This window comes from Ranitomeya imitator, chromosome 5 (assembly GCF_032444005.1).
Source record: "Ranitomeya imitator isolate aRanImi1 chromosome 5, aRanImi1.pri, whole genome shotgun sequence".
In the NCBI taxonomy this organism is placed as follows: domain Eukaryota; kingdom Metazoa; phylum Chordata; class Amphibia; order Anura; family Dendrobatidae; genus Ranitomeya; species Ranitomeya imitator.
The window spans coordinates 275,210,433-275,236,474 of record NC_091286.1 but is presented as its reverse complement, the minus strand read 5'-3'; the positions used below and the strand labels follow the sequence as shown (position 1 = coordinate 275,236,474).

The following is a 26,042-nucleotide window of genomic DNA, read 5'->3' as shown; positions in this document are numbered from 1 at the left end:
ACATAGTCACGCACGGACCTGCCTCTCCTGAAAGTGACCGATAGTTTAGATGATATCTGGTCTGAGATATCTGGATTTACCAATAGAATATCCCAATATTTGCAGAGTATCGACATAATCCCATCATTTTGATTATCAAAAGTACCAATAAGGCTTGTAATATCATGGGATATACAAGTGCTTCTCACTAAATTTGAATATCATGAAAAAGTTAACTTATTTCAGTTCTTCAATACAAAAAGTGAAACTCATATAGTATATAGAGTCATTACAAACAGTGATCTATTTCAAGTGTTTATTTCTGTTAATGTTGATGATTATGGCTTACAGCCAATGAAAACCCAAAAGTCATTATCTCAATATATTAGAATACTTTATAACACCAGCTTGAAAAATTATTTTAAAATCTGAAATGCTGGCCTACTGAAATTTTGTTCCGCACCACCTGGCGACAAGTAGGGTGAGCTTGGCACAGTAATACAGAGACACACCCTTTCCACATGGGCCAAGGGAGGCTTGGGGAGTGAGAGGATGTGGCCCATGCAGTCACTGACATGGCATTACACTTGCTCACATCCCTGACAGGCCCCTTTCACTAGAACCATTGAAACAGAGCCCTGCCAGCCTGGTAGGACTGCCACCAACTTCTTATTAGGTATAAGCCCAGTCCTTTAATGGGAATATATCAGGCCAGAAACCAGCCCGGTAGTATTAAAAGTTAAATCAAGAAATGGACATGTGGATTGAGATAAATGAGTAGCCCAAGGTTAAATTATATATTTAATCGCCACTATATACACGATGGTTAGAATGGTCGGATATATGCAAACACAGATAGTGGTAGGACAAAAGATATAAGCAGATGGATCATGGTAATTACCAGTTTGACAACGTGTGCGCTGGACCGCACGGGGCATGGGCCTGCTGGCTCCTTGGTCTTTCACATCACTTTACTCGGCATAACCCCCCTTTTGAAGTGGACTGCATGCATCACAGAGAGAGATAGACCACATGGCTTTACACTAGCCTTTATCCCCTTTGGGTCACTTCCCTCCTGCACTCTCAACTGAACCTAAGTCCCCGACCCTTGCCTCTAGCAGCTAAAAACTTCAAAATATAGGATAGGTTCCTTAATAAACGGTCCGAGGTAGGCAGTTTTGGCGCCATCAGACCCGGCTGGGCCCCTGCTATGCATTAAGACCAAACACAGCTTTGCTATATGGTTTCTACTATATGTTCTGTGCACCTCCATAACTCTGAATGCTAGAACATATAGGACGTATAGTATTTCTATAACTCCATAAGGAATTATGATTCTGGAATGTTCTAGAAGGTGTCTGCAGCTTAAGCAGGACTCTATATCCAAGCAATATACAAAAAAAGGTTGCACTCTATTATGCTAAAGCATGTCAATTTGGAATATGTGAAATTTGAATAGCAATACAGCTTTGGAGGATTAGGAAAAAACATGAGACGTTTAGCATAAATTTTGACCAAATATTATGTGCTCATCAACCATCATCAAGGTGGTCTCAGCCTGATGGGTCTCTGACCTGTGTAAATACCTCTCTAAGGCTGATGACTGAATTCCTGGGTGAATGTGGACACCTCTGCTCTGGGGGATCATCATACTGTCTGGGGTTGCTGTGGTGGACATTATACTGGTAGGTGTGGCTGTGGAGGCCATCATACTATCTGGAGGTCTTTGGTGACAACCATACTGTATCGAGTGGTTATGGGAGGCATCATACTGTATGGGGTGTGAGGCAGTGACCCCTGTGACAGCTAGGGGGCACTGTGTGTGCTCCTTGGGATGTGCATGGAGGCATATCTGTTGTTATAATGGTGGTGAAACAGTGTCTGGCAGAATTGTGAGTGGCCGATATGTGTCGCAGTGGGAGTCTGTGTGGTAAGTCTGATGTAATGTTGTTTTTGGACCTGTAGTCCCACAAGTATTGGTGTAGTTGTAAGGGAGACTTACTAGGCTAGTTATGTGAGATGGGTGGGACAAACTAGCCACACACCCACACTCCCATCCAGGGGAGTGGTTAAAAGGTATATAATGTGACCAGGGTTTGGTCACTTAGGGTGTGTGTGTGGTTCCTGTGTGGTTCCAGTGTTTGGACCTGAGTGGTGAAGGTCCTGGAAGCCTGTGTTGGATTTCCTGGGAGTAGGAGTCCTGAAGAGCACATGGTGGGGCTTCAGACCTGGTGGCCTGGGGTGTTGGACAGTGGTCCTGAATAGCACCTGGATAGGTAACATGCTTGTGTGTTGGGAGGTCCTGGGACTAGGACCAGATCCCTGAATAGCACACTGAGCAACCTGTGTTGGAAGACCTGGGAGTAGGCTTCCTGAAGAGCACAATATGTGTTGGATTTCCTGGGAGTAGGAGTCCTGAAGAGCACATGCTGGTGTGTTGTGAGGTCCTGGGACTAGGACCGGATCCCTGAATACCGCACAGAAAGACTATGGTTCTGGATGGTCTGTGTTGTGGAAGCTACCATCCTTCGGTGGGTCTGGACTGACTAAGGTGTGCCACTCAGGCAAGTTGGTGATCCCTGTGAGGCAGCTTTCCCAGAAGAGTGAACTGACAAGGAGTCAGCAGGTGGAGCAGGAGCTCCCGTCGGGTACCTATACAGACTGTTGGTGCTTGTGATGTTCTATGAGCTGTGTGGTCTCCCACGGTGACTGAACGGAGTAAGGTTCAGCGTGTTTAGAGACCGCGTCCCAGTGTCATGTGCGCTGTATGTGACTTGGGACATTGGTGAAGTGTACGGCGTACGGACACCCATGGTAACTGGGCGAAGTGAGAGGTCCAGACAAAGCCGTGTGTGAAGTGTTTAAGATAAAGCTGCAAGTTAATATCACCAGTTGGTGCCTGTTGTGTTTTATGAAATGTATAATATGAACTGTGCACAACCCGGTTTATGACACTTTAATAAACCGCATAGACTGTGTTTAAACGAAAAATCTTACCTGACTATGTTAATCCCGTGCCAAGCAAGTGTCCCCCAATACACTCAGTAAGAGCAATCTTACAGGGGGTTTTGGTAGACCTCAAGCTATATATTGGGGGCTGTCTGCAATACCATGTACTGTAGCCCATGGGGGCCTGTAATGACCATTTTATTGTGTGGGGTTTGTGGGGCAATCATACTTTATGGGAGTCATAAAAATGAGTGTGACCACTTAGGGGCTTCAGTAGGGGCAAAATAATTGTGCACGTGCAACAATACAAATCCCTCACTGTGTCTTAAAGAAGCAGTTTTCCCATCAAACTGTTTGTTCTCTTAATGTATTGCAATCATCATATTATACAGCACTGTGTACTTACAATTGCTCAGTTTGCCTTTTTACCCAGCTAATTCTTATTTTCTCTGCTCTATGTAGAAACAGGAAGTTTCTTCGCCCTGCATTTATCATCCCGTTCTACAGCTACTGACCCAGCCGCTCATTCTTCCCCCTGCAAGGGACTTTTGCAGTGACTCATGACCTATAGGGAATAGAGACGTCCTGTTTCTACATAGAGTCTAGAAGGATTCAGCTAGACTGTTTTTAATCTTGTGATGTCACAGACCTAATGGAAAAGAGAAAAATTAGTTTGGTAGAAGGGCAAAATGAGTAATAGTAAGTACACCGTGCTATATAATATGACAATTGCAAAATGTTAAAGGGAACCTGTCACCTGAATTTGGCGGGACTGGTTTTGGGTCATATGGGCGGAGTTTTCAGGTGTTTGATTCACCCTTTCCTTACCCGCTGGCTGCATGCTGGCTGCAATATTGGATTGAAGTTCATTCTCTGTCCTCCATAGTACACGCCTGCACAAGGCAAGATTGCTTTTTTTATTATTACCAACGTTTCAGTGCTGGACCGGCGCCTTTCTCAAAGTATAAAAACCAAGTGAGTCATTATCATTATAGGGGATGCAAAGGAGGCAAAACAATAAAGGGGGTGGATATTATTTCTATAGAGTGCTGTATAACTGTAAGGAGGCACAGCATTATTACTACAAGCACATAGAGAGGGAATATTATTACTGTGTAGGGGCACAGAGAGGGGCACTATTATTGTGTTGGGCACAATAGGAGGGTACTATAACTATATGGGACAAAGAAGGGGCATTATCAGTGTCTAGGGCACTGTTAATTGCACTATTTGGTTTGTGTACAACCACAGCGCTCTGACTGACGGTCTTAACGGCGGTAGCGTTACCGCCTCCACACAGTTACTGCCTCAGAACCGGTGTTTCCCACACTGTCACACAGATGACATCATGGGAAACACCATAGTAAGTTGGTACAAAACGCAAACAGAAACTCAGCGAATCTGCAGCAAATTCCTGTCGCCACAACCAGCTTCCTGTAGGAGCCACCCTGCCTTCTGGAAACCTGGGAGCTTCTCCCCTCTGGTAAGCTACATTCGAGTTATAAGATGCACTCCAATTTTCCTCCCAAATTTGGAGAAAAAAGTGCATCCTATATTCCAAGAAACACGGTACATCTTCCAAATGAGCTAATGAAAGAAGTCTGTTATGTTTCATATCTCATACATGAGGTAAAGGATGGTTATGCTGTAATACTAATCATAATTTACAAATTCACATTGACTATTCTCTTTTTGCGCATTCTTGTAGCTTTTTTTTTTTCATTTCAGGACCTTAGATCCGCTGTCCTGAAAATATGCAAATTTTTAGACAAAAGTCTTGATGAGAAAGCAGTTGACATGGTTGTGCAAAAAGCAACTTTTAAAACCATGAAAGATGATCCAGATGCAAATTACACATTTTACCCAAATGATCTAATAGAAGCCAGTGAAAATGGATTTCTTCGTAAAGGTAAAGGGGTTAATATTTATCTAAAATCAGTAGTTTACATCTATAAGCACTTATAAGGTTATAATATTTATAAACAGCTTTGCAATTAGAGATTTATGTATATATCTCTATAACATCAGTATAAGGGCTCATACTCATCTGCGAGAAAAACGGACGAGTGCAATCCAATAGAAAATTTGATTGCACTGTTACTAATAATTTTGGAGTCCCTGCTAATCTGCGATTTTTTTTCTCAGCTACAATCGTACTGAAAAAAAAATCACAACATGTTGCGATTGTTTTCATATCTCAAACGAGACTCGCCAATGCAAGTCAATGAAAGACAATCAGTGGAAGCAGCTGCAGACTGCTAAATCCAAGGAGCAGCCATACCACATAAAACCACCGGAGGGAGCCCAAGAGCAGAACTCACAAAAGTGCCACTTACAACCACCGGAGGGAGCCCGAGAGTGGAATTCACAACAGTACCCCCCCCTTGAGGAGGGGTCACCGAACCCTCACCAGAGCCCCCAGGCCGATCAGGACGAGCTAAGTGAAAAGCACGAACCAAATCGGCGGCATGGACATCAGAGGCAACAACCCAAGAATTATCCTCCTGGCCATAACCCTTCCACTTGACAAGATACTGAAGCCTCCGCCTCGAAAAACGAGAATCCAAAATTTTCTCAACCTCATATTCCAACTCTCCCTCAACCAACACCGGGGCAGGAGGATCAACCGAGGGAACAACAGGCACCACATATCTCCGCAACAAAGATCTATGGAAAACATTATGAATGGTAAAAGAGGCTGGAAGAGCCAAACGAAAAGACACCTGATTGATAATTTCAGAAATCTTATAAGGACCAATAAACCGAGGCTTAAACTTAGGGGAAGAAACCTTCATAGGAACATGACGAGAAGACAACCAAACCAAATCCCCTACACGAAGCCGGGGACCAACACACCGACGGCGGTTAGCAAAACGTTGAGACTTTTCCTGAGACAACGTCAAATTGTCCACCACATGAGTCCAAATCTGCTGCAGCCTGTCCACCACAGAATCCACACCAGGACAAACAGAAGGCTCAACCTGCCCCAAAGAAAAACGAGGATGAAAACCAAAATTACAAAAGAAAGGTGAAACCAAAGTAGCCGAACTAGCCCTATTATTAAGGGCAAACTCGGCCAACGGCAAGAAAGCCACCCAATCATCCTGATCAGCAGACACAAAGCATCTCAAATAGGTTTCCAAGGTCTGATTAGTTCGCTCAGTTTGGCCATTAGTCTGAGGATGAAACGCCGAAGAAAAAGACAAATCAATGCCCATCCTAGCACAAAAGGTCCGCCAAAACCTAGAGACAAACTGAGAACCTCTGTCAGACACAATATTCTCCGGAATGCCATGCAAACGAACCACATGCTGAAAAAACAATGGAACCAAATCTGAGGAGGAAGGCAACTTAGGCAAAGGTACCAGATGGACCATTTTAGAGAACCGGTCACAAACAACCCAGATAACAGACATCTTCTGGGAAACAGGAAGATCCGAAATAAAATCCATGGAAATATGCGTCCAGGGCCTCTCAGGGACCGGCAAAGGCAAAAGCAACCCACTAGCGCGGGAACAGCAAGGCTTGGCCCGGGCGCAAGTCACACAGGACTGCACAAAAGCACGCACATCGCGCGACAAGGAAGGCCACCAAAAGGACCTAGCAACCAAATCTCTGGTACCAAAAATCCCAGGATGACCAGCCAACACTGAACAATGAACCTCAGAAATTACCTTACTTGTCCATCTATCAGGAACAAACAGCTTCCCCACAGGACAGCGGTCAGGCTTATCAGCCTGAAATTCCCGAAGCACCCGCCGCAAATCAGGGGAGATGGCAGAAAGAATCACCCCTTCCTTAAGAATGCCAACCGGCTCAAGGACTCCAGGAGAATCAGGCAAAAAGCTCCTAGAGAGGGCATCATGTTATGACCTGGTGGTCAGGACAATAATGGACCTGGGGGATAAGAGCACACGGAATGACCTGATAGTTACTGATAATTGCCATGCAAACGAACCACATGCTGGAAAAATAATGGCACCAAATCAGAGGAGGAAGGCAATTTAGACAAAGGTACCAAATGGACCATCTTAGAAAAGCGATCACAAACCACCCAAATGACCGACATCTTTTGAGAGACAGGGAGATCCGAAATAAAATCCATAGAAATATGCGTCCAGGTCCTCTTCGGGACCGGCAAGGGCAAAAGCAACCCACTGGCACGAGAACAGCAGGGCTTAGCCCGAGCACAAGTCCCACAGGACTGCACAAAAGAACGCACATCCCTCGACAAAGACGGCCACCAGAAGGATCTAGCCACCAAATCTCTGGTACCAAAGATTCCAGGATACCCAGCCAACACTGAACAATGAATCTCAGAGATAACTCTACTAGTCCATCTATCAGGGACAAACAGTTTCTCCGCTGGGCAACGGTCAGGTCTATCAGCCTGAAATTTTTGCAGCACCCGCCGCAAATCAGGGGAGATGGCAGACAAAATTACCCCCTCTTTGAGAATACCCGCCGGCTCAGGAACACTCGGAGAGTCAGGCACAAAACTCGTTGACAGGGCATCAGCCTTCACATTCTTAGAGCCCAGAAGGTACGAAACCACAAAATCAAAACGGGAGAAAAATAATGACCATCGAGCCTGTCTCGGATTCAACCGTTTGGCAGACTCAAGATAAGTCAAATTCTTGTGATCTGTCAAGACCACCACGCGATGCTTGGCTCCTTCCAGCCAATGACGCCACTCCTCGAATGCCCACTTCATGACCAACAATTCACGATTACCAACATCATAGTTACGCTCAGCAGGCGAAAACTTTCTAAAAAAGAAAGCACATGGCTTCATCACCGAGCCCTCAGAACTTCTTTGCGACAAAATAGCCCCTGCTCCAATCTCAGAAGCATCAACCTCAACCTGAAACGGAAGCAAAACATCTGGCTGGCACAACACAGGAGCAGAAGAAAAACAACGCTTCAACTCCTGAAAAGCCTCTACAGCCGCAGAAGACCAATTGACCACATCAGCACCCTTCTTGGTCAAATCAGTCAACGGTTTAGCAACATTAGAAAAATTAGCGATGAAGCGCCGATAAAAATTAGCAAAGCCCAGGAACTTTTACAGGCTCTTCACAGATGTCGGCTGAGTCCAATCGTAAATGGCCTGGACTTTAACAGGGTCCATCTCGATAGTAGAAGGGGAAAAAATGAACCCCAAAAATGAAACCTTCTGAACTCCAAAGAGACACTTTGACCCCTTCACAAACAAGGAATTCGCACGAAGGACCTGGAACACTATTCTGACCTGCTTCACATGAGACTCCCAATCATCCGAAAAGACCAAAATATCATCCAAATACACAATCAGGAATTTATCCAGGTACTCTCGGAAGATGTCATGCATAAAGGACTGAAATACTGATGGAGCATTGGAAAGCCCGAATGGCATATCCAGGTACTCAAAATGGCCCTCAGGCGTATTAAATGCTGTTTTCCATTCATCGCCTTGTTTAATACGCACAAGATTATACGCCCCTCGAAGATCTATCTTGGTGAACCAACTAGCCCCTTTAATACGAGGAAACAAATCAGACAGCAACGGCAAAGGATACTGAAATTTGACTGTAATTTTATTAAGAAGGCGGTAATCAATACAAGGTCTCAAAGAACCATCCTTCTTGGCCACAAAAAAGAACCCTGCTCCTAACGGTGATGACGACGGGCGAATATGGCCTTTCTCCAAGGATTCCTTTATAAAACTCCGCATAGCGGCGTGTTCTGGCACAGATAAATTGAACAATCGGCCCTTAGGAAACTTACTACCAGGAATCAAATTAATTGCACAATCGCAATCCCTATGAGGAGGTAGGGCACTGGCTTTGGGCTCATCAAATACATACCGATAATCCGACAAAAACTCTGGAACTTCAGAAGGAGTGGAAGACGAAATAGACAAAAATGGAACATCACCATGTACCCCCTGGCAACCCCAGCTGGACACAGACATAGATTTCCAGTCCAATACTGGATTAGGAACCTGTAGCCATGGCAACCCCAAAACGACCACATCATGCAGATTATGCAACACCAGAAAGCGGATATCCTCCTGATGTGCAGGAGCCATGCACATGGTCAATTGGGTCCAATACTGAGGCTTATTCTTGGCCAAAGGCGTAGCATCAATTCCTCTCAATGGAATAGGATACTGCAAGGGCTCCAAGAAAAAACCACAGCGCCTAGCATACTCCAAGTCCATCAAATTCAGGGCAGCGCCTGAATCCACAAATGCCATAACAGAATAGGATGACAAAGAGCAAATCAGAGTAACAGACAATAGAAATTTAGACTGTATCGTACCAATGGTGGCAGACCTAGCGAACCGCTTAGTGCGCTTAGGACAATCGGAGATAGCATGAGTGGAATCACCACAGTAAAAACATAGCCCATTCCGACGTCTGTGTTCTTGCCGTTCAGCTCTGGTCAAAGTCCTATCACATTGCATAGGCTCAGGCCCATGCTCAGATAGTATCGCCAAATGGTGCACAGCTTTACGCTCACGCAAGCGTCGATCGATCTGAATGGCCAAGGACATAGACTCATTCAGACCAGCAGGCATGGGAAACCCCACCATGACATCCTTAAGGGCTTCAGAGAGACCCTTTCTGAAGATTGCTGCCAGGGCACATTCATTCCACTGAGTGAGCACAGACCACTTTCTAAACTTCTGACAATATATCTCCGCTTCATCCTGACCCTGACACAGAGCCAGCAAGATTTTCTCTGCCTGATCCACTGAATTAGGTTTGTCATAAAGCAATCCAAGTGCCAGGAAAAACGCATCAACATCACGCAATGCCGGATCTCCTGGCGCAAGGGAAAATGCCCAGTCTTGAGGGTCACCATGTAACAAAGAAATAATGATCTTTACTTGTTGAACAGGGTCACCTGAGGAGCGAGGTTTCAAGGCAAGAAACAATTTACAATTATTTTTGAAATTCAAGAACTTAGATCTATCACCAAAAAACAAATCAAGAATTGGAATTCTAGGCTCTGACATCGGATTCTGAACCACAAAATCTTGAATGTTTTGTATCCTTGTAGTGAGATTATCCATCCAAGAGGACAGACTTTGAATGTCCATATTTACACCAGTGTCCTGAACGACCCAGAGGTAAAGGGGAAAATAGAGACAAAACACACTGCAAAGAAAAAAAAATGGTCTCAGAACTTCTCTTATCCCTCTATTGAGATGCATTAGTACTTTGGGCCACCTGTACTGTTATGACCTGGTGGTCAGGACAATAATGGACCTAGTGGATAAGAGCACACGGAATGACCTGATAGTTACTGATAATAAGGACGAGCTCTGGGACGTGGGAACTCTGCTGACTGCAATCCATAAACCTATCAAACACACTAGAAATAGCCGTGGATTGCGCCTAACGCTCCCTATGCAACTCGGCACAGCCTAAGAAACTAGCTAGCCCTGAAGATAGAAAAATAAAGCCTACCTTGCCTCAGAGAAATTCCCCAAAGGAAAAGGCAGCCCCCCACATATAATGACTGTGAGTAATGATGAAAATACAAACACAGAGATGAAATAGATTTAGCAAAGTGAGGCCCGACTTACTGAACAGACCGAGGATAGGAAAGGTTACTTTGCGGTCAGCACAAAAACCTACAAAAAGACCACGCAGAGGGCGCAAAAAGACCCTCCGCACCGACTCACGGTGCGGAGGCGCTCCCTCTGTGTCCCAGAGCTTCCAGCAAGCAAGACAACAAATTAAATAGCAAGCTGGACAGAAAAATAGCAAACCAAAGAAATACAAGCTGGAGCTTAGCTTCTGATGGGAAGACAGGTCACAAGAACGATCCAGGAGTGAACAGACCAATACTGGAACATTGACAGGTGGCATGGAGCAAAGATCTAAGTGGAGATAAATAGAGCAGCAGCTAACGAATTAACCTCGTCACCTGTGAAACTCAGAAACACCCACCAGAGGAAGTCCATGGACAGAACCAGCCGAAGTACCATTCATGACTACAGGAGGGAGCCCGACAACAGAATTCACAACAGCATCAGCCTTAACATTCTTAGATCCCGGAAGATACGAGACCACAAAATCAAAATGGGAAAAAAAACAGGGATCATCGAGCCTGTCTAGGATTCAGCCGCTTGGCCGACTCGAGATAAATCAGATTCTTTTCATCATTCAAGACCACAACGTGGTGCTTAGCTCCCTCAAGCCAATGTCGCCACTCCTCAAACACCCACTTCATAGCCAACAACTCCCGATTGCCGACATCATAATTGCGTTCCGCAGGTGAAAACTTTCTGGAAAAAAAAGCACACGGTTTCATCAAAGAACCATCAGAATCCCTCTGAGACAAAACAGCCCCTGCCCCAATCTCAGAAGCGTCAACCTCAACCTGAAAAGGAAGAGAAACATCCGGCTGACGCAACACAGGGGCAGAAGTAAATCGGCATTTAAGCTCCCGAAAGGCCTCAACAGCAGCAGAGGACCAATTTGTCACATCAGCGCCTTTCTTCGTCAAATCAGTAAGGGGCTTAACCACACTGGAAAAGTTGGCAGTGAAACGGCGATAGAAATTAGCAAAGCCCAAAAATTTTTGAAGGCTCTTCACATATGTGGGTTGAATCCAGTCATGAATAGCTTGGACCTTAACAGGATCCATTTCCATAGACGAGGGAGAAAAATAAAACCCAAAAAAGAGACCTTCTGAACTCTGAATAGGCACTTAGACCCCTTCACAAATAAAGCATTATCACGAAGGATCTGGAATACCATCCTGACCTGCTTCACATGAGACTCCCAATCATCGGAAAAAATCAAAATATCATCCAAATATACAACCATGAATTTATCAAGATAATTGCGGAAAATGTCATGCATGAAAGATTGGAACACAGATGGAGCATTAGAGAGCCCGAATGGCATCACGAGGTATTCAAAATGGCCTTCGGGCGTATTAAATGCAGTTTTCCATTCGTCACCCTGTTTAATACGAACAAGATTATATGCCCCTCGGAGGTCAATCTTAGTGAACCAACTAGCCCCCTTAATCTGAGCAAACAAATCAGAAAGCAAAGGCAAGGGGTATTGGAATTTGACCGTGATCTTATTAAGAAGACGATAATCTATACAGGGTCTCAAGGAGCCATCCTTCTTAGCAACAAAAAAGAAACCCGCTCCCAATGGTGACGAAGACGGCCGAATATGCCTCTTCTCCAAAGATTCCTCAACATAACTCCGCATGGCGGCATGCTCTGGCACAGACAGATTGAAAAGTCGGCCCTTAGGGAACTTACAACCTGGAATCAAGTTAATAGCACAATCACAGTCCCTATGTGGAGGATGGGAACTGGACTTGGGCTCATCAAATACATCCTGGAAATCTGACAAAAACTCAGGGACCTCAGAAGAGGGGGAAGAGGAAATTAACATCAAAGGAACGTCACTATGTACCCCTTGACAACCCCAACTAGTCACAGACATAGTTTTCCAATCCAGTACCGGATTATGTTCCTGTAACCATGAAAAACCCAGTACAACAACATCATGCAGGTTATGCAACACCAGAAAACGGCAATCTTCCTGATGTGCTGGAGCCATGTACAAGGTCATCTGCGTCCAGTACTGAGGTTTATCCTTGGCCAATGGTGTAGCATCAATGCCCCTCAAAGGAATAGGGCTCTGCAAAGGCTGCAAGGAAAAACCACAGCACCTGGCGAATTCTAAGTCCATTAAGTTCAGGGCAGCGCCTGAATCCACAAATGCCATGACAGAAAAGGACGACAATGAGCAAATCAGGGTCACAGATAAAAGAAATTTAGGCTGTACAGTACTGATGGTAACAGACCTAGTGACCCTCTTAGTACGCTTAGGGCAATCAGAAATAACATGAGCAGAATCACCACAGTAAAAACACAGCCTATTCTGACGTCTGAATTCCTGCCGTTCTGTTCTAGTCAAAATCCTATCACATTGCATAGGCTCAGGACTCTGCTCAGAGGACACTGCCATATGGTGCACAGCTTTGCGCTCGCGCAGACGCCGATCAATCTGAATGGCTAGAGACATAGATTCGCTCAAACCAGCAGGCGTAGGGAAGCCCACCATAACATCTTTAAGGGCTTCAGAAAGACCTTTTCTGAAAATAGCAGCCAGAGCATCCTCATTCCATTTAGTGAGCACAGACCATTTCCTAAATTTCTGGCAGTATAATTCTGCCGCTTCCTGACCTTGACACAGGGCCAACAGGGTTTTTTCTGCATGATCCACAGAATTAGGTTCGTCATACAATAATCCGAGCGCTTGAAAAAATGCGTCTACATTCAGCAATGCCGGATCCCCTGATTCAAGGGAGAATGCCCAGTCCTGAGGGTCACCACGCAGCAAGGATATGATGATTTTAACTTGCTGAATGGGATCACCAGAAGAACGGGGTTTCAAAGCAAAAAACAATTTGCAGTTATTTTTAAAGTTCAAAAACTTGGATCTGTCCCCAAAAAACAAATCAGGAGTAGGAATTTTAGGCTCCAAAGCCGGAGTCTGGACAACATAATCTTGGATACTCTGTACACTTGCAGCAAGTTGATCCACACGAGAAAACAAACCCTGAACATCCATGCCAGAGCATAAATCCTGAACCACCCAGAGATCAAGAGGAAAAAAAAGACAAAACAGAGTACAGAAAGAAAAATGGCTCGGAATTTTTTTTTCCTTCTTTTGAGATGCATTTAATTCATTTTTGGCCACTTGTACTGTTATGATCTGGTGGTTTAGGAGCAACATGGGACGAGCTCTGAAGGAGGTGGTACCTGTACTGACCACAGTCCCTAAGCTCAACACAACACTAGAAGTAGCCGTGGGATGCTCCTGTCACTCCCTAGGCACCTCGTCACAGCCTGAGAACTAACTACCCCTAAAGATAGAAACAGGAAAACTATCTTGCCTCAGAGAAAATCCCCACAGGATAGATAGCCCCCCACAAGTAATGACTGTGAGTGGAGAGGGAAAAAACATACACAGAATGAAACCAGGATGTAGCACAGGAGGCCAGTCTAGCTAGATAGATTGGACAGGATAGAATACTGTGCGGTCAGTATTAAAAACTACAAAAATCCACACAGAGTTTACAAAAATCTCCACACCTGACTAAAGGTGTGGAGGGTAAATCTGCTTCCCAGAGCTTCCAGCTTAACTGAATTAATCCATACTGACAAGCTGGACAAAACATAGAATGCACAGAACGAATAAGTCCACAACATGTGGACAGAAAAGAGCAAAGCAAGGACTTATCTTTCCTGAACTGGTCAGGATATCAGGGAAATCCAAGAGAGATGTGAATCCAACCAGGAACCATAGACAAGTGGCACTGGCTGAAGGGAAGAGCCAGGCATAAATAGCCGAGCAGAAAGACAATCAGTGGAAGCAGCTGCAGACTGCTAAATCCAAGGAGCAGCCATACCACTTAAAACCACCGGAGGGAGCCCAAGAGCAGAACTCACAAAAGTGCCACTTACAACCACCGGAGGGAGCCCAAGAGCGGAATTCACAACACATGGCCACACCAGATTTCTGCAAAAAAATTTGACTATTGAAAGAAAAAAAATTGTGCGTCATGAGGAAGAAGGTGGCGTGTAAAATAAAATTCTTTAAATCCACCGAGTAATTACTGAATTCATCTAAATGAAACTGAAGAGCAAGCATTGCTAATTCATGTGGAATACATGTATATAACGAGATGACATCACAGCACAACCAGGAATAATGAGATAGCCACATTTTGTCAGAGAAAACTTTAAACACCTCCTTAGAGTCTTTGGTGTATCCAGGGATCCTACACACTAGAGGCTGCAATAGTGAATCTACCCACTCACAAAGGTGTTCGTTCGCCGAGCCAATACCAGACACTATTGGTCTCATAAGATGAATAGCATCCTTTTTGTGAACTTTAGGGAGTCCATGGAGAATTGGACAAACAGGATTGATTGTTAAGTATGAAGATGTTAAATTAAAAGAAGTCCAGAAAGAAATGGAAATTGTTAATTCGTCTCTGGTCCAGTATAAAGCAATAGCGCAATTTGATTCTTTCGTTACTAAAATGCATGATAACGTTAGTGCATTGGAAGAGGATATTATGGAGAGAAAAAGGAGAAAATTCGCTCGCAACCTAAATGACTATGCCACAAATAAAATGTACGAGTGGGGCCACTGGGAAAACGGCAATAGGACCACTAGGTCCATTTTGAAAAAAAGCTCAGTGAACCGTAGACAAACAGTAACCAAACCGTATGTCAATTTCAATTCATCTGATCCTGACTCATCGGATGTTAACCGCAGTATGTCTGATGTCTCCCCTGGAGAATCTGCGTCCTTTGGAAAGAAAAAGTATTTTCGTCATTCAAAAAACGGAAGAGGCGCAGCGGCAGGAAACATCGCAGAAGGGTCTGGGATCATGACTCGTCGCAGGAGACGTCTTTTCAAATAAACACCAATAGTAATGACAACGTATTGAATCTCTCTTCGAGAAGTCTGACACAGGAACAACTTGAGGTTTTGTCCTTGGGTCTCAATTTTGCGTCCAACCAAAAATTTGACTTATTTTCTACTATTTTAGACATTAACAAATTTGTTCATAATCTTACCATTAAAAAGCATTTTTTGGACAATTCAGATAGCCAGGATCAAAATGGCGGTACATGCACAGATGTGATTTCCAACAATGAATTTCTAGACATGGATTTTTTTGAACAAGTCTCACTAGTCACCCTACAATCACTTAACACAGGAGATAGTTCCGATTCCCCAACCATTGATCAATCTAATAATCTTGCAACTAAAAATCCTTATTTTTATCCTATTAACACCAGATCAGAGTGTATGGACAGGTTCCAGGAGATGGTGGAGAAGGAATTGAGAGCCTTGAGCATTGAAATGACATCCAGTGATTACAAACCTAGTACTGGTAATTTTTCCCGTAAACAATGGGAAGTACTACAGGAATTAAAGGACATGGATGACTTAGTAATTAAGATGTCGGACAAAGGAGGAATAGTGGTGGTTTTAAATTCAACTGATTATTGTTTCAAGGTCATGGAATTACTTTCTGATACATCTACGTATGAAAAGCTCAAAGCTAACCCCTCTCTTTTAAATTTAAAGAAAAAGTTGATAAGGTTATCGAAGAGGGATTCAGTCTCGGGGTACTTTCGAGAAAACAATTAGAGTATTTGATTGTAAAAAATCCTGTTTGTCCAATTCTTCATGGACTCCCTAAAGTTCACGAAAAGGATGCTATTCCTCTTATGAGACCAATAGTGTCTGGTATTGGCTCGGCGAACGAACACCTTTGTGAGTGGGTAGATTCACTATTGCAGCCTCTAGTGTGTAGGATCCCTGGATACATCAAAGAAGGAGGTGTTTAAAGTTTTCTCTGACAAAATGTGGCTATCTCATTATTCCTGGTTGTGCTGCGATGTCATCTCGTTATATACATGTATTCCACATGATTTAGCAATGCGTGCTCTTCAGTTTCATTTAGATGAATTCAGTAATTACTTGGTGGATTTAAAGAATTTTAATTTACAGGCCACCTTCTTCCTCATGACGCACAATTTTTTTTTCTTTCAATAGTCAATGTTTTTGGCAGAAATTTGGTGTGGCCATGGGTGCCAAATTTTCACCCTCTTTGGCTAACCTTGTCATGGCATTTTGGGAATATGAATTCATATTTTCCATATCCAATCCATTTTTGTCTTGTCTAGTTTGGTATGGGAGATACATCGATGACTTACTCATAATTTGGGGTGCCGATGTATTTGCCTGAATTTATCAATTATCTTAATTCTAATCATTTTAATATTCGTTTTACACATTGACATGACTCCAATCATATTCATTTTTTGGATTTAAATTAAAGTGGCACAGTGGATTGTTTAATTTCAACTAGTACACATCATAAATCGCTCAGTGGGAATACCATTTTACATGCCAGCAATGGCCACCCCAGACATACTGTTCGGTCAGTTCCTGTTGGTGAATTTGTCAGAGTCAAACGCAACGGTAGCAACGAATCAGACTTAGACAGAGAATTAGATTTGATATCTGGTAAATTAAAACACCGCAAGTACCCAGATTGGACTCTTAATAGAGCAAAAAAGATTCTAAGTCATAAAAATCGTGAGGATCTCATTGCGCGAAAAACAAGAATAATGCCCTCTAATAACATTAAGCCCTATGTGTTAGGGCTAGCGGAACGCACCAAATAATAAGACTGATTGTGTACGGTGCGTTTGTAGCCCGGGGTCCACCGTGCAGAGATGGAACCTGCTGCTGAGTAATGACGGACTATATGGCGGTACTCATAAGTATACTCGCGTGGGTTAAACTTCACCCAACGTGAAGGAAGCGATCCTGTTGAGTCACAGGATCGCGGTACCGCACATAGAAGGCGAGCAAGCAGTCAGCGAACTTAACCCCAACTAGGATTGAAGTCCGATTAGACCACTTGCTGACACAACACCGCAACAGAGTGTGTAGGCAACTCTTATAATTAGAGCACCGAAGTGCGAACTGTGCCGTGCTGGCAGGCGCCACTAAGCACCCAGACGTGGGTCAGGAAGCGCACTACTGGCGCGTGGCGCCGCACTGGCGGTCACAGCAATAGACGCTGATACGTGTGTGACACGTTGAGTGATTTGTCGGGCGCTAGATAGCAGCCATACTCCATACGCGAACAGTCATACAATAGGGTAGGGGTATTTAATGAACGACTTGCACTCACAACAAACACACGTATTCAATTGTACACTAGCGCATGGCCGTGCGGTCATGCGCAGTTTATATAGTTGCAGCACAGGAAGTGGCCACAGAAACTTTGCCCTTCCAAGACCTGCCAAGAGGATCAATGGAATGTGCTGCAGAGCCTGAGCACATGACCCTCGATCTCCAACGGGAGATCTTGCTCTGGGCATGCTCAGTGTGCGCAAACAAGGACTTAGTCCCAGGGAAGTCCGCTTGCCGCTGACCAGCACTGACTTTAATGGCAGGAGCTGAAGAAGCAGCAGTAACTCTCTGTACAGAGTGAGAGCGAGCAAGACACTGGGAGCGACGTCCCTGCTGAGCAGACTCCACTGCGGCTGGAGGAGAATGGGAGACCGCAGCGGAGACGGATCGAGATTCCCCCTGTGCAGCAGAGGAAACTCGACTCCTAACATTACCCCCCTCCTAGGGCCCCCCCCTCCTTGGGCCTCGCTACGCTCGAAGGCAGCAATGAGCTGTGGGGCCCGAATGTTTTCAGCAGGCTCCCAAGACCTGTCCTCTGGACCATAACCCTTCCAATCCACCAAATAAAACTTTTTGCCGCGTACCACCTTGCACCCCAAAATAGCATTCACCTCGTAATCGTCCGTAGACGAACCCGATGTCCCGGCAGATGACTCGGAAAACCGGGACATGTATACGGGTTTCAAGAGGGACACATGAAAGGTGTCGGTGATACCCAAGCGTGGAGGAAGAGCCAGGCGGTAGACCACAGGATTAACCTGTTCGAGAACCTTGAAGGGACCCAAGTATCGAGGAGCAAACTTAGTGGACTCAACTCGCAGCCTGATGTTACGGGCGGAGAGCCACACCAAGTCGCCAGGGGCAAAAGTCGGAGCGGGGCGCCGATGAACATCGGCGGAGGACCTCATTCTCTCCTTGGAGGCCCGATTGGCATCCTGCGTGCGATCCCAAATGTCCCGTGCCTCCACAGCCCAGTCTGCCACCCTGGGATCGGCGGAAGACACAGGCATGGGCACAGGAACACGCGGATGCTGGCCGTAATTTAAGAGGAATGGAGTCTGACCGGTGGAGTCGGCTACGGCATTGTTAAGTGCAAACTCTGCCCACGGTAGCAAGGATGCCCAGTCATCCTGTCTGGCAGAAACAAAATGTCGCAGATATGTGACCAAGGTCTGGTTGGCCCTTTCTACCAACCCATTCGTCTCGGGATGATATGCCGTAGAGATTTAACTCAATACTGAGTAGACGACATAGCTCCCTCCAGAATCGAGACGCAAACTGGGGACCCCGGTCACTAACAATTTTGTCTGGCATACCGTGTAAGCGAAAGATATGCTTGATAAACAAGACAGCCAACGCCCGTGCAGATGGTAGCCGTGGAAGAGGCACCAAATGCACCATTTTGGAAAAATGATCGGTGATCACCCAGATAATGGTGCAATTACGAGACTTGGGTAAGCCAACCACAAAGTCCATCCCGACCATCTCCCAGGGCCTGTCAGCCACGGGCAGAGGATAAAGCAACCCAGCTGGCCGTTGCCGAGGAGTCTTGTTCCTGGCGCAAGAGACACACGCCCGAACGTACTCCGCGACATCACGAGCCATATGCGGCCACCAGTATGTCCTCGCCAGTAACTCTGATGTCCTTTTAGTACCAAAATGTCCACCCACCCTGGACGAGTGCGCCCAAGAGAGAACCTCCGGTCGCAAACTAGATGGAACAAAAGTCTTGCCCGGGGGCACAGACTCCAGCGAAACCGGGGCCACGGTTCTCAAACTCTCGGTGGGGACAATAAGCCGAGGATCCTCCTCCTCCTCCGCAGATGACACAACGGAGCGAGAGAGAGCGTCGGCCCGAATGTTCTTCTCCCCAGAAAGGAAATGGAGGGTGAAATGAAACCGGGAGAAGAACAAGGACCATCTGGCCTGGCGAGAATTCAACCGCTGAGCTGTCTGCAGATACACCAAATTTTTGTGATCTGTGAAGACTTGGAAGGGAAAACGTGCTCCCTCCAAGAGATGTCTCCACTCCGAGAAAGCCAACTTCATGGCTAGCAACTCCCTGTCCCCGATGGAATAATTCCTCTCTGCTGGTGCGAAGGTCTTGGAGAAAAAGAAGCAAGGATGCTTCCGACCTTGAGCATCCTTTTGGAAGAGGACTGCTCCAGCACCAACAGAAGAGGCATCCACCTCCATGATAAATGGCTTATCAACATCGGGGCGATGAAGAATGGGAGCGCTAGCGAAGTGTGACTTTATAGAGATAAAAGCCTTGGAGACCTCCTCAGACCACAATTTGGGATTCGCCCCCTTCTTGGTGAGGGCAACCAAGGGAGCTACCAAAGTTGAGAAATGCGGGATGAACTGGCGATATTAATTGATGAACCCCATAAAACGCTGCACCGCTTTAAGAGAATGGGGTTCCTGCCAGTCCATCACAGCCTGTAGTTTGGCAGGATCCATAGCCAATCCCTGGGCTAAGATGATGTAGCCTAGGAAAGGTAAGGACTCCTGCTCAAACATACACTTCTCCAACTTGGCATAGAGGGAGTTTGCCCGTAGGAGGTCGAAGACTTTGCAAACATCTCTCCGGTGGGAGTCAATATCTGGAGAGTAGATGAGAATATCATCCAGATAGACTACGACCGAGGTGGAAAGCATATCCCGGAAGATATCATTCACAAAGTCTTGGAAAATGGCTGGGGCATTACAGAGCCCAAAGGGCATCACCAGATATTCATAGTGCCCATCCCTGGTGTTAAAAGCCGTCTTCCATTCGTCCCCCTCACGGATGCGAATCAGGTTGTAAGCACCCAGCAGATCTAATTTAGTAAATACCCTTGCTCCCTGAAGCCTATCGAACAGTTCAGATATCAAAGGCAAAGGGTATTTATTCTTAACGGTGATGGCGTTAAGACCCCTGTAGTCTATGCATGGACGCAATTCCCCACTCTTCTTCTGCACGAAGAAGAACCCTGCCCCAGCAGGTGACACTGACTTCCTGATGAACCCTCTTGCCAGATTTTCCTGGATGTACTGTGACATTGCCTCCGTCTCCGGGAGAGATAGCGGATAGACTCGACCCCGGGAAGGCTCAGCACCAGGCAAGAGGTCAATAGGACAGTCATAGGGGCGATGGGGCGGAAGGGTCTCCGCCGCCTTTTTGGAGAATACGTCTGCATACGACCAATACTGCTTGGGGAGAGAGGAAAGATCTGCGGGTACCTCAGTTGTAGCTACCTGAACGCACTCCCTCTGACACCTACCCCCACAAGATTCACCCCATCCCAGAATTCTGCCTGAGGACCACTCGATATGAGGAGAGTGGTACCGTAGCCAAGGTATTCCCAACAGGACTTCATCAATTCCCTCTGGAATGACGAGCAGAGAAATAATCTCCTGATGAGATGGCGACATGGACAGAGTAAAAGGGATGGTCTGGTGAGTTATCTGTGAGGGCAGAGTCGACCCATTCACCACTCGTACCGTTACAGGTTGAGCTAGCATAACCAGAGGTATTGCGTGGCGTTGGGCGAAGGCAGAAGACATAAAATTGCCCTCCGCCCCAGAATCCTCGCAGAGCTCTACCGAGTGGGAGAATGAGCCTATAGTAATTGTCCCCTTAAAGGACAATTTAGAGGCAAACGTCGCCGTGTCTAGTGTACCTCCACCTACGACCACTAGACGCTGACGTTTCCTCGACCGCTGAGGACATCTGGTGGCTAAATGTCCAGACTGCTGGCAAACATGACAGACCCTGAGTGCACAAGCGGTCCGGGACTTAGGTCCCGATTGTGACACTTCCCTGGCCTCATGTGACTCAGGAACCAGGACCGGAGATTCCAGAGGTTTGGCGAAAGTAGGAGCCAGCCGAAACCTCTGCCTACACTGGGCTCGCTCTAACCTCCGCTCGTTAAAACGGAGGTCAATTCGAGTGGAGACTGTTATTAACTCCTCCAGTGTGGCAGGAATCTCCCTAGTGGCCAGAGCGTCCTTTACATGGTCAGCCAAGCCCCTCCAAAATATGGGGATAAGAGCTTTATCCGACCATTCCAGCTCAGATGCTAAAGTGCGGAATTGGACGGCAAAATGACTGACCAAGGACTCACCCTGAGTTAATGCCAGCAGTTGGAGCGCAGTGTCATGGGTGACTTGAGGTCCTAAAAAGACCTGTTTTAAAGTGCTCAAAAACAGAGGAGCACTCTGCACCACATGATCGCCACGCTCCCACAGCGGCGTAGCCCATTCCAACGCCCTGTCCGACAATAGAGACACAATAAATCCCACCTTAGCCCGGTCTGTGGGGAAACGTGCAGCCAGAAGCTCGAGATGAATAGAGCACTGACTCACGAATCCCCTACAAAATTTGCTATTACCAGAAAAATTTTCTGGCAGCGGGAGGCGAGAAAATGTCGGAACAGGGGTGGCAATGGACAAAGTTGCTGCAGCCACGCTGGCAGCCTGTACAGCAACTGCGGTAACATCCACAGCTGAGGTTGCGCTCTCGAGAGCCGCCAACCTACCCTCCAGCTGCTGTATATACCGCAGGGATTGCTGTTTGTCCGTCATCACTAGCCAGACCCTGGCGCTAGTGTAATGTTAGGGCTAGCGGAACGCACCAAATAATAAGACTGATAGTGTACGGTGCGTTCGTAGCCCGGGGTCCACCGTGCAGAGATGGAACCTGCTGCTGAGTAATGACGGACTATATGGTGGTACTCATAAGTATACTCGCGTGGGTTAAACTTCACCCAACGTGAAGGAAGCGATCCTGTTGAGTCACAGGATCGCGGTACCGCACATAGAAGGCGAGCAAGCAGTCAGCGAACTTAACCCCAACTAGGATTGAAGTCCGATTAGACCACTTGCTGACACAACACCGCAACAGGGTGTGTAGGCAACTCTTATAATTAGAGCACCGAAGTGCGAACTGTGCCGTGCTGGCAGGCACCACTAAACACCCAGACGTGGGTCAGGAAGCGCACTACTGGCGCGTGGCGCCGCACTGGCGGTCACAGCAATAGACGCTGATACGTGTGTGACACGTTGAGTGATTTGTCGGGCGCTAGATAGCAGCCATACTCCATACGCGAACAGTCATACAATAGGGTAGGGGTATTTAATGAACGACTTGCACTCACAACAAACACACGTATTCAATTGTACACTAGCGCATGGCCGTGCGGTCATGCGCAGTTTATATAGTTGCAGCACAGGAAGTGGCCACAGAAACTTTGCCCTTCCAAGACCTGCCAAGAGGACCAATGGAATGTGCTGCAGAGCCTGAGCACATGACTCTCGATCTCCAACGGGAGATCTTGCTTTGGGCATGCTCAGTGTGCGCAAACAAGGACTTAGTCACAGGGAAGTCCGCTCGCCGCTGACCAGCACTGACTTTAATGGCAGGAGCTGAAGAAGCAGCAGTAACTCTCTGTACAGAGTGAGAGCGAGCAAGACACTGGGAGCGACGTCCCTGCTGAGCAGACTCCACTGCGGCTGGAGGAGAATGGGAGACCGCAGCGGAGACGGGTCGAGATTCCCCCTGTGCAGCAGAGGAAACTCGACTCCTAACACTATGTTTGCTTTCAGTTTAACCCGCAGTTCTATCAAATCAAAAGTATTGTCAACAAATTTCTCCCGGTTTTATATGAGGATCAGAGCCTGGCTAGAATTTTGAAAGCTGGTATCAATGTGGTAGCCAGAAAAGCTCCCTCTCTAGGCAATAAAATTTTGCCCAGTATGTTTTGTGAAGATAGAAAGAAAAGTAGGACGTGGCTAGATTGCAGCGGCTTTTTCAAGTGCGGTTTGAACAATTGTAGAACTTGCGCACATGCACTCGTCACTAAAACATTCTCTAATCACAATAACTCGCAGAGTTTTAGTATTAAACATTACATCAATTGCAACACTAATTTTGTTATATATAAAATCAATTGTACTGCTTGCCATTTAGCGTATGTCGTGTGCACATCACGCAAATTGAAGGTTCGTATTAATGAGCATCTATATGACAGGCTACACTGGTGACTCAACTTGTACCGTTTCTGCAGCTTCTAAGCATTTTATTTTAGTTCATGCCCGCAGCACTAAATTTTTCCAGGTACATGGCATTGAACGTGTAAACAGACCTTTACGTGGTGGGGATACTAGACGATTTCTTCTCACACGTGAAGCTTTTTGGATTTATTATCTTAACACCCGTTTTCCTACAGGTCTCAATAAGCGTAATGAACTTATGTATCACTATTGACATCATATGCATTGTTGTTAGTATGTTTTTAATTTTTTGATATATTTGTTGTTTTCATCATTAAGTATTTCTTTTATGTGTATATTTGTAAAATGATTGCTATTTATCGCTATTAAGCCACTTACCATTATTCCTTTATATCTGAAGGACCTTTTTGATTTATCATGTGATCACCTATTTGGCTTTCATTGGTCTATGGGATCTATATATTGTGCAATGGACTTTATGTGTATAGCTTTGATAAAGATCTAGTGATCGAAACGCGTCGCTCTTGTCCCATTGTGCTTCTGGAGAGCACATTTCCACTGCTTTTATATTGGCATAATAAAGTTTCAAGCCTGAATTTTACAGATATGGAGCTGGAACAAGTTCTTTTTTTTCGTCTTCTCCTGTGACTACGCGAATCAGCGTGGAGTTCCGTGCACCTGCGGTGGTTACTTGGTGAGCTGGCTTTTGTTTTTTCTATAGGGCACAGCATATCCACATCAGTGCAAGGCCTGCAGGAACTGTATGTGCGTCCATTGCTCCCACTGCATCCCTCCCGAAGCTCCATAACTGTCTGCTGCTGCATCTTCTTTACCATATACCTAGTTGCATTTTTTTTCAAAACATTAACCCCCAAAAAACAAAAAAACAGTCTGTTCTGTCAGACTGAGGCCTTTTGAAAAATCATAGGTTGTCATGCATACGTAGCATAATTGTGTGTGCTAGCCTTGTGCCACTTTTTTTTGTTTGTGTTTTATATTCACCGAAAAAGGCCTCATTTCTGCATGCTCCAACTTTGGGCATTGTAGGCCGCCGGACCACTTTTTTTGCTGTCTGATACTCTAATTCTATACAGCACTATTTAGCTTCCAAAATTATAAAAAAAGGCCACATATTTGCCAGTGTGGTGTATCCGGGACAGCCCTCATACAGTGGGGCAAAAAAGTATTTAGTCAGTCAGCAATAGTGCAAGTTCCACCACTTAAAAAGATGAGAGGCGTCTGTAATTTACATCATAGGTAGACCTCAACTATGGGAGACAAACTGAGGAAAAAAAATCCAGAAAATCACATTGTCTGTTTTTTTAACATTTTATTTGCATATTATGGTGGAAAATAAGTATTTGGTCAGAAACAAAATTTCATCTCAATACTTTGTAATATATCCTTTGTTGGCAATGACAGAGGTCAAACGTTTTCTGTAAGTCTTCACAAGGTTGCCACACACTGTTGTTGGTATGTTGGCCCATTCCTCCATGCAGATCTCTTCTAGAGCAGTGATGTTTTTGGCTTTTCGCTTGGCAACACGGACTTTCAACTACCTCCAAAGGTTTTCTATAGGGTTGAGATCTGGAGACTGGCTAGGCCACTCCAGGACCTTGAAATGCTTCTTACGAAGCCACTCCTTCGTTGCCCTGGCGGTGTGCTTTGGATCATTGTCATGTTGAAAGACCCAGCCACGTTTCATCTTCAATGCCCTTGCTGAAAGAAGGAGGTTTGCACTCAAAATCTCACGATACATGGCCCCATTCATTCTTTCATGTACCCGGATCAGTCGTCCTGGCCCCTTTGCAGAGAAACAGCCCCAAAGCATGATGTTTCCACCACCATGCTTTACAGTAGGTATGGTGTTTGATGGATGCAACTCAGTATTCTTTTTCCTCCAAACACGACAAGTAGTGTTTCTACCAAACAGTTCCAGTTTGGTTTCATCAGACCATAGGACATTCTCCCAAAACTCCTCTGGATCATCCAAATGCTCTCTAGCAAACTTCAGACGGGCCCGGACATGTACTGGCTTAAGCAGTGGGACACGTCTGGCACTGCAGGATCTGAGTCCATGGTGGCGTAGTGTGTTACTTATGGTAGGCCTTGTTACATTGGTCCCAGCTCTCTGCAGTTCATTCACTAGGTCCCCCCGCGTGGTTCTGGGATTTTTTCTCACCGTTCTTGTGATCATTCTGACCCCACGGGGTGCGATTTTGCGTGGAGCCCCAGATCGAGGGAGATTATCAGTGGTCTTGTATGTCTTCCTTTTTCTAATTATTGCTCCCACTGTTGATTTCTTCACTCCAAGCTGGTTGACTATTGCAGATTCAGTCTTCCCAGCCTGGTGCAGGG

The 26,042-nt window shown here is 45.7% G+C and overlaps 1 protein-coding gene across 1 annotated transcript in view; it reads left to right on the top strand.

The window, feature by feature from the left end:
- Positions 1 to 26,042, top strand: part of LOC138637468 (amine sulfotransferase-like) — a 190,980-nt gene that overhangs the window by 98,486 nt on the left and 66,452 nt on the right. The window contains exon 6 of the mRNA XM_069726181.1: positions 4,657 to 4,837. Within this exon, the coding sequence (XP_069582282.1) occupies positions 4,657 to 4,837 (181 nt within the window). The remainder of the gene's footprint in view (positions 1 to 4,656; positions 4,838 to 26,042) is intronic.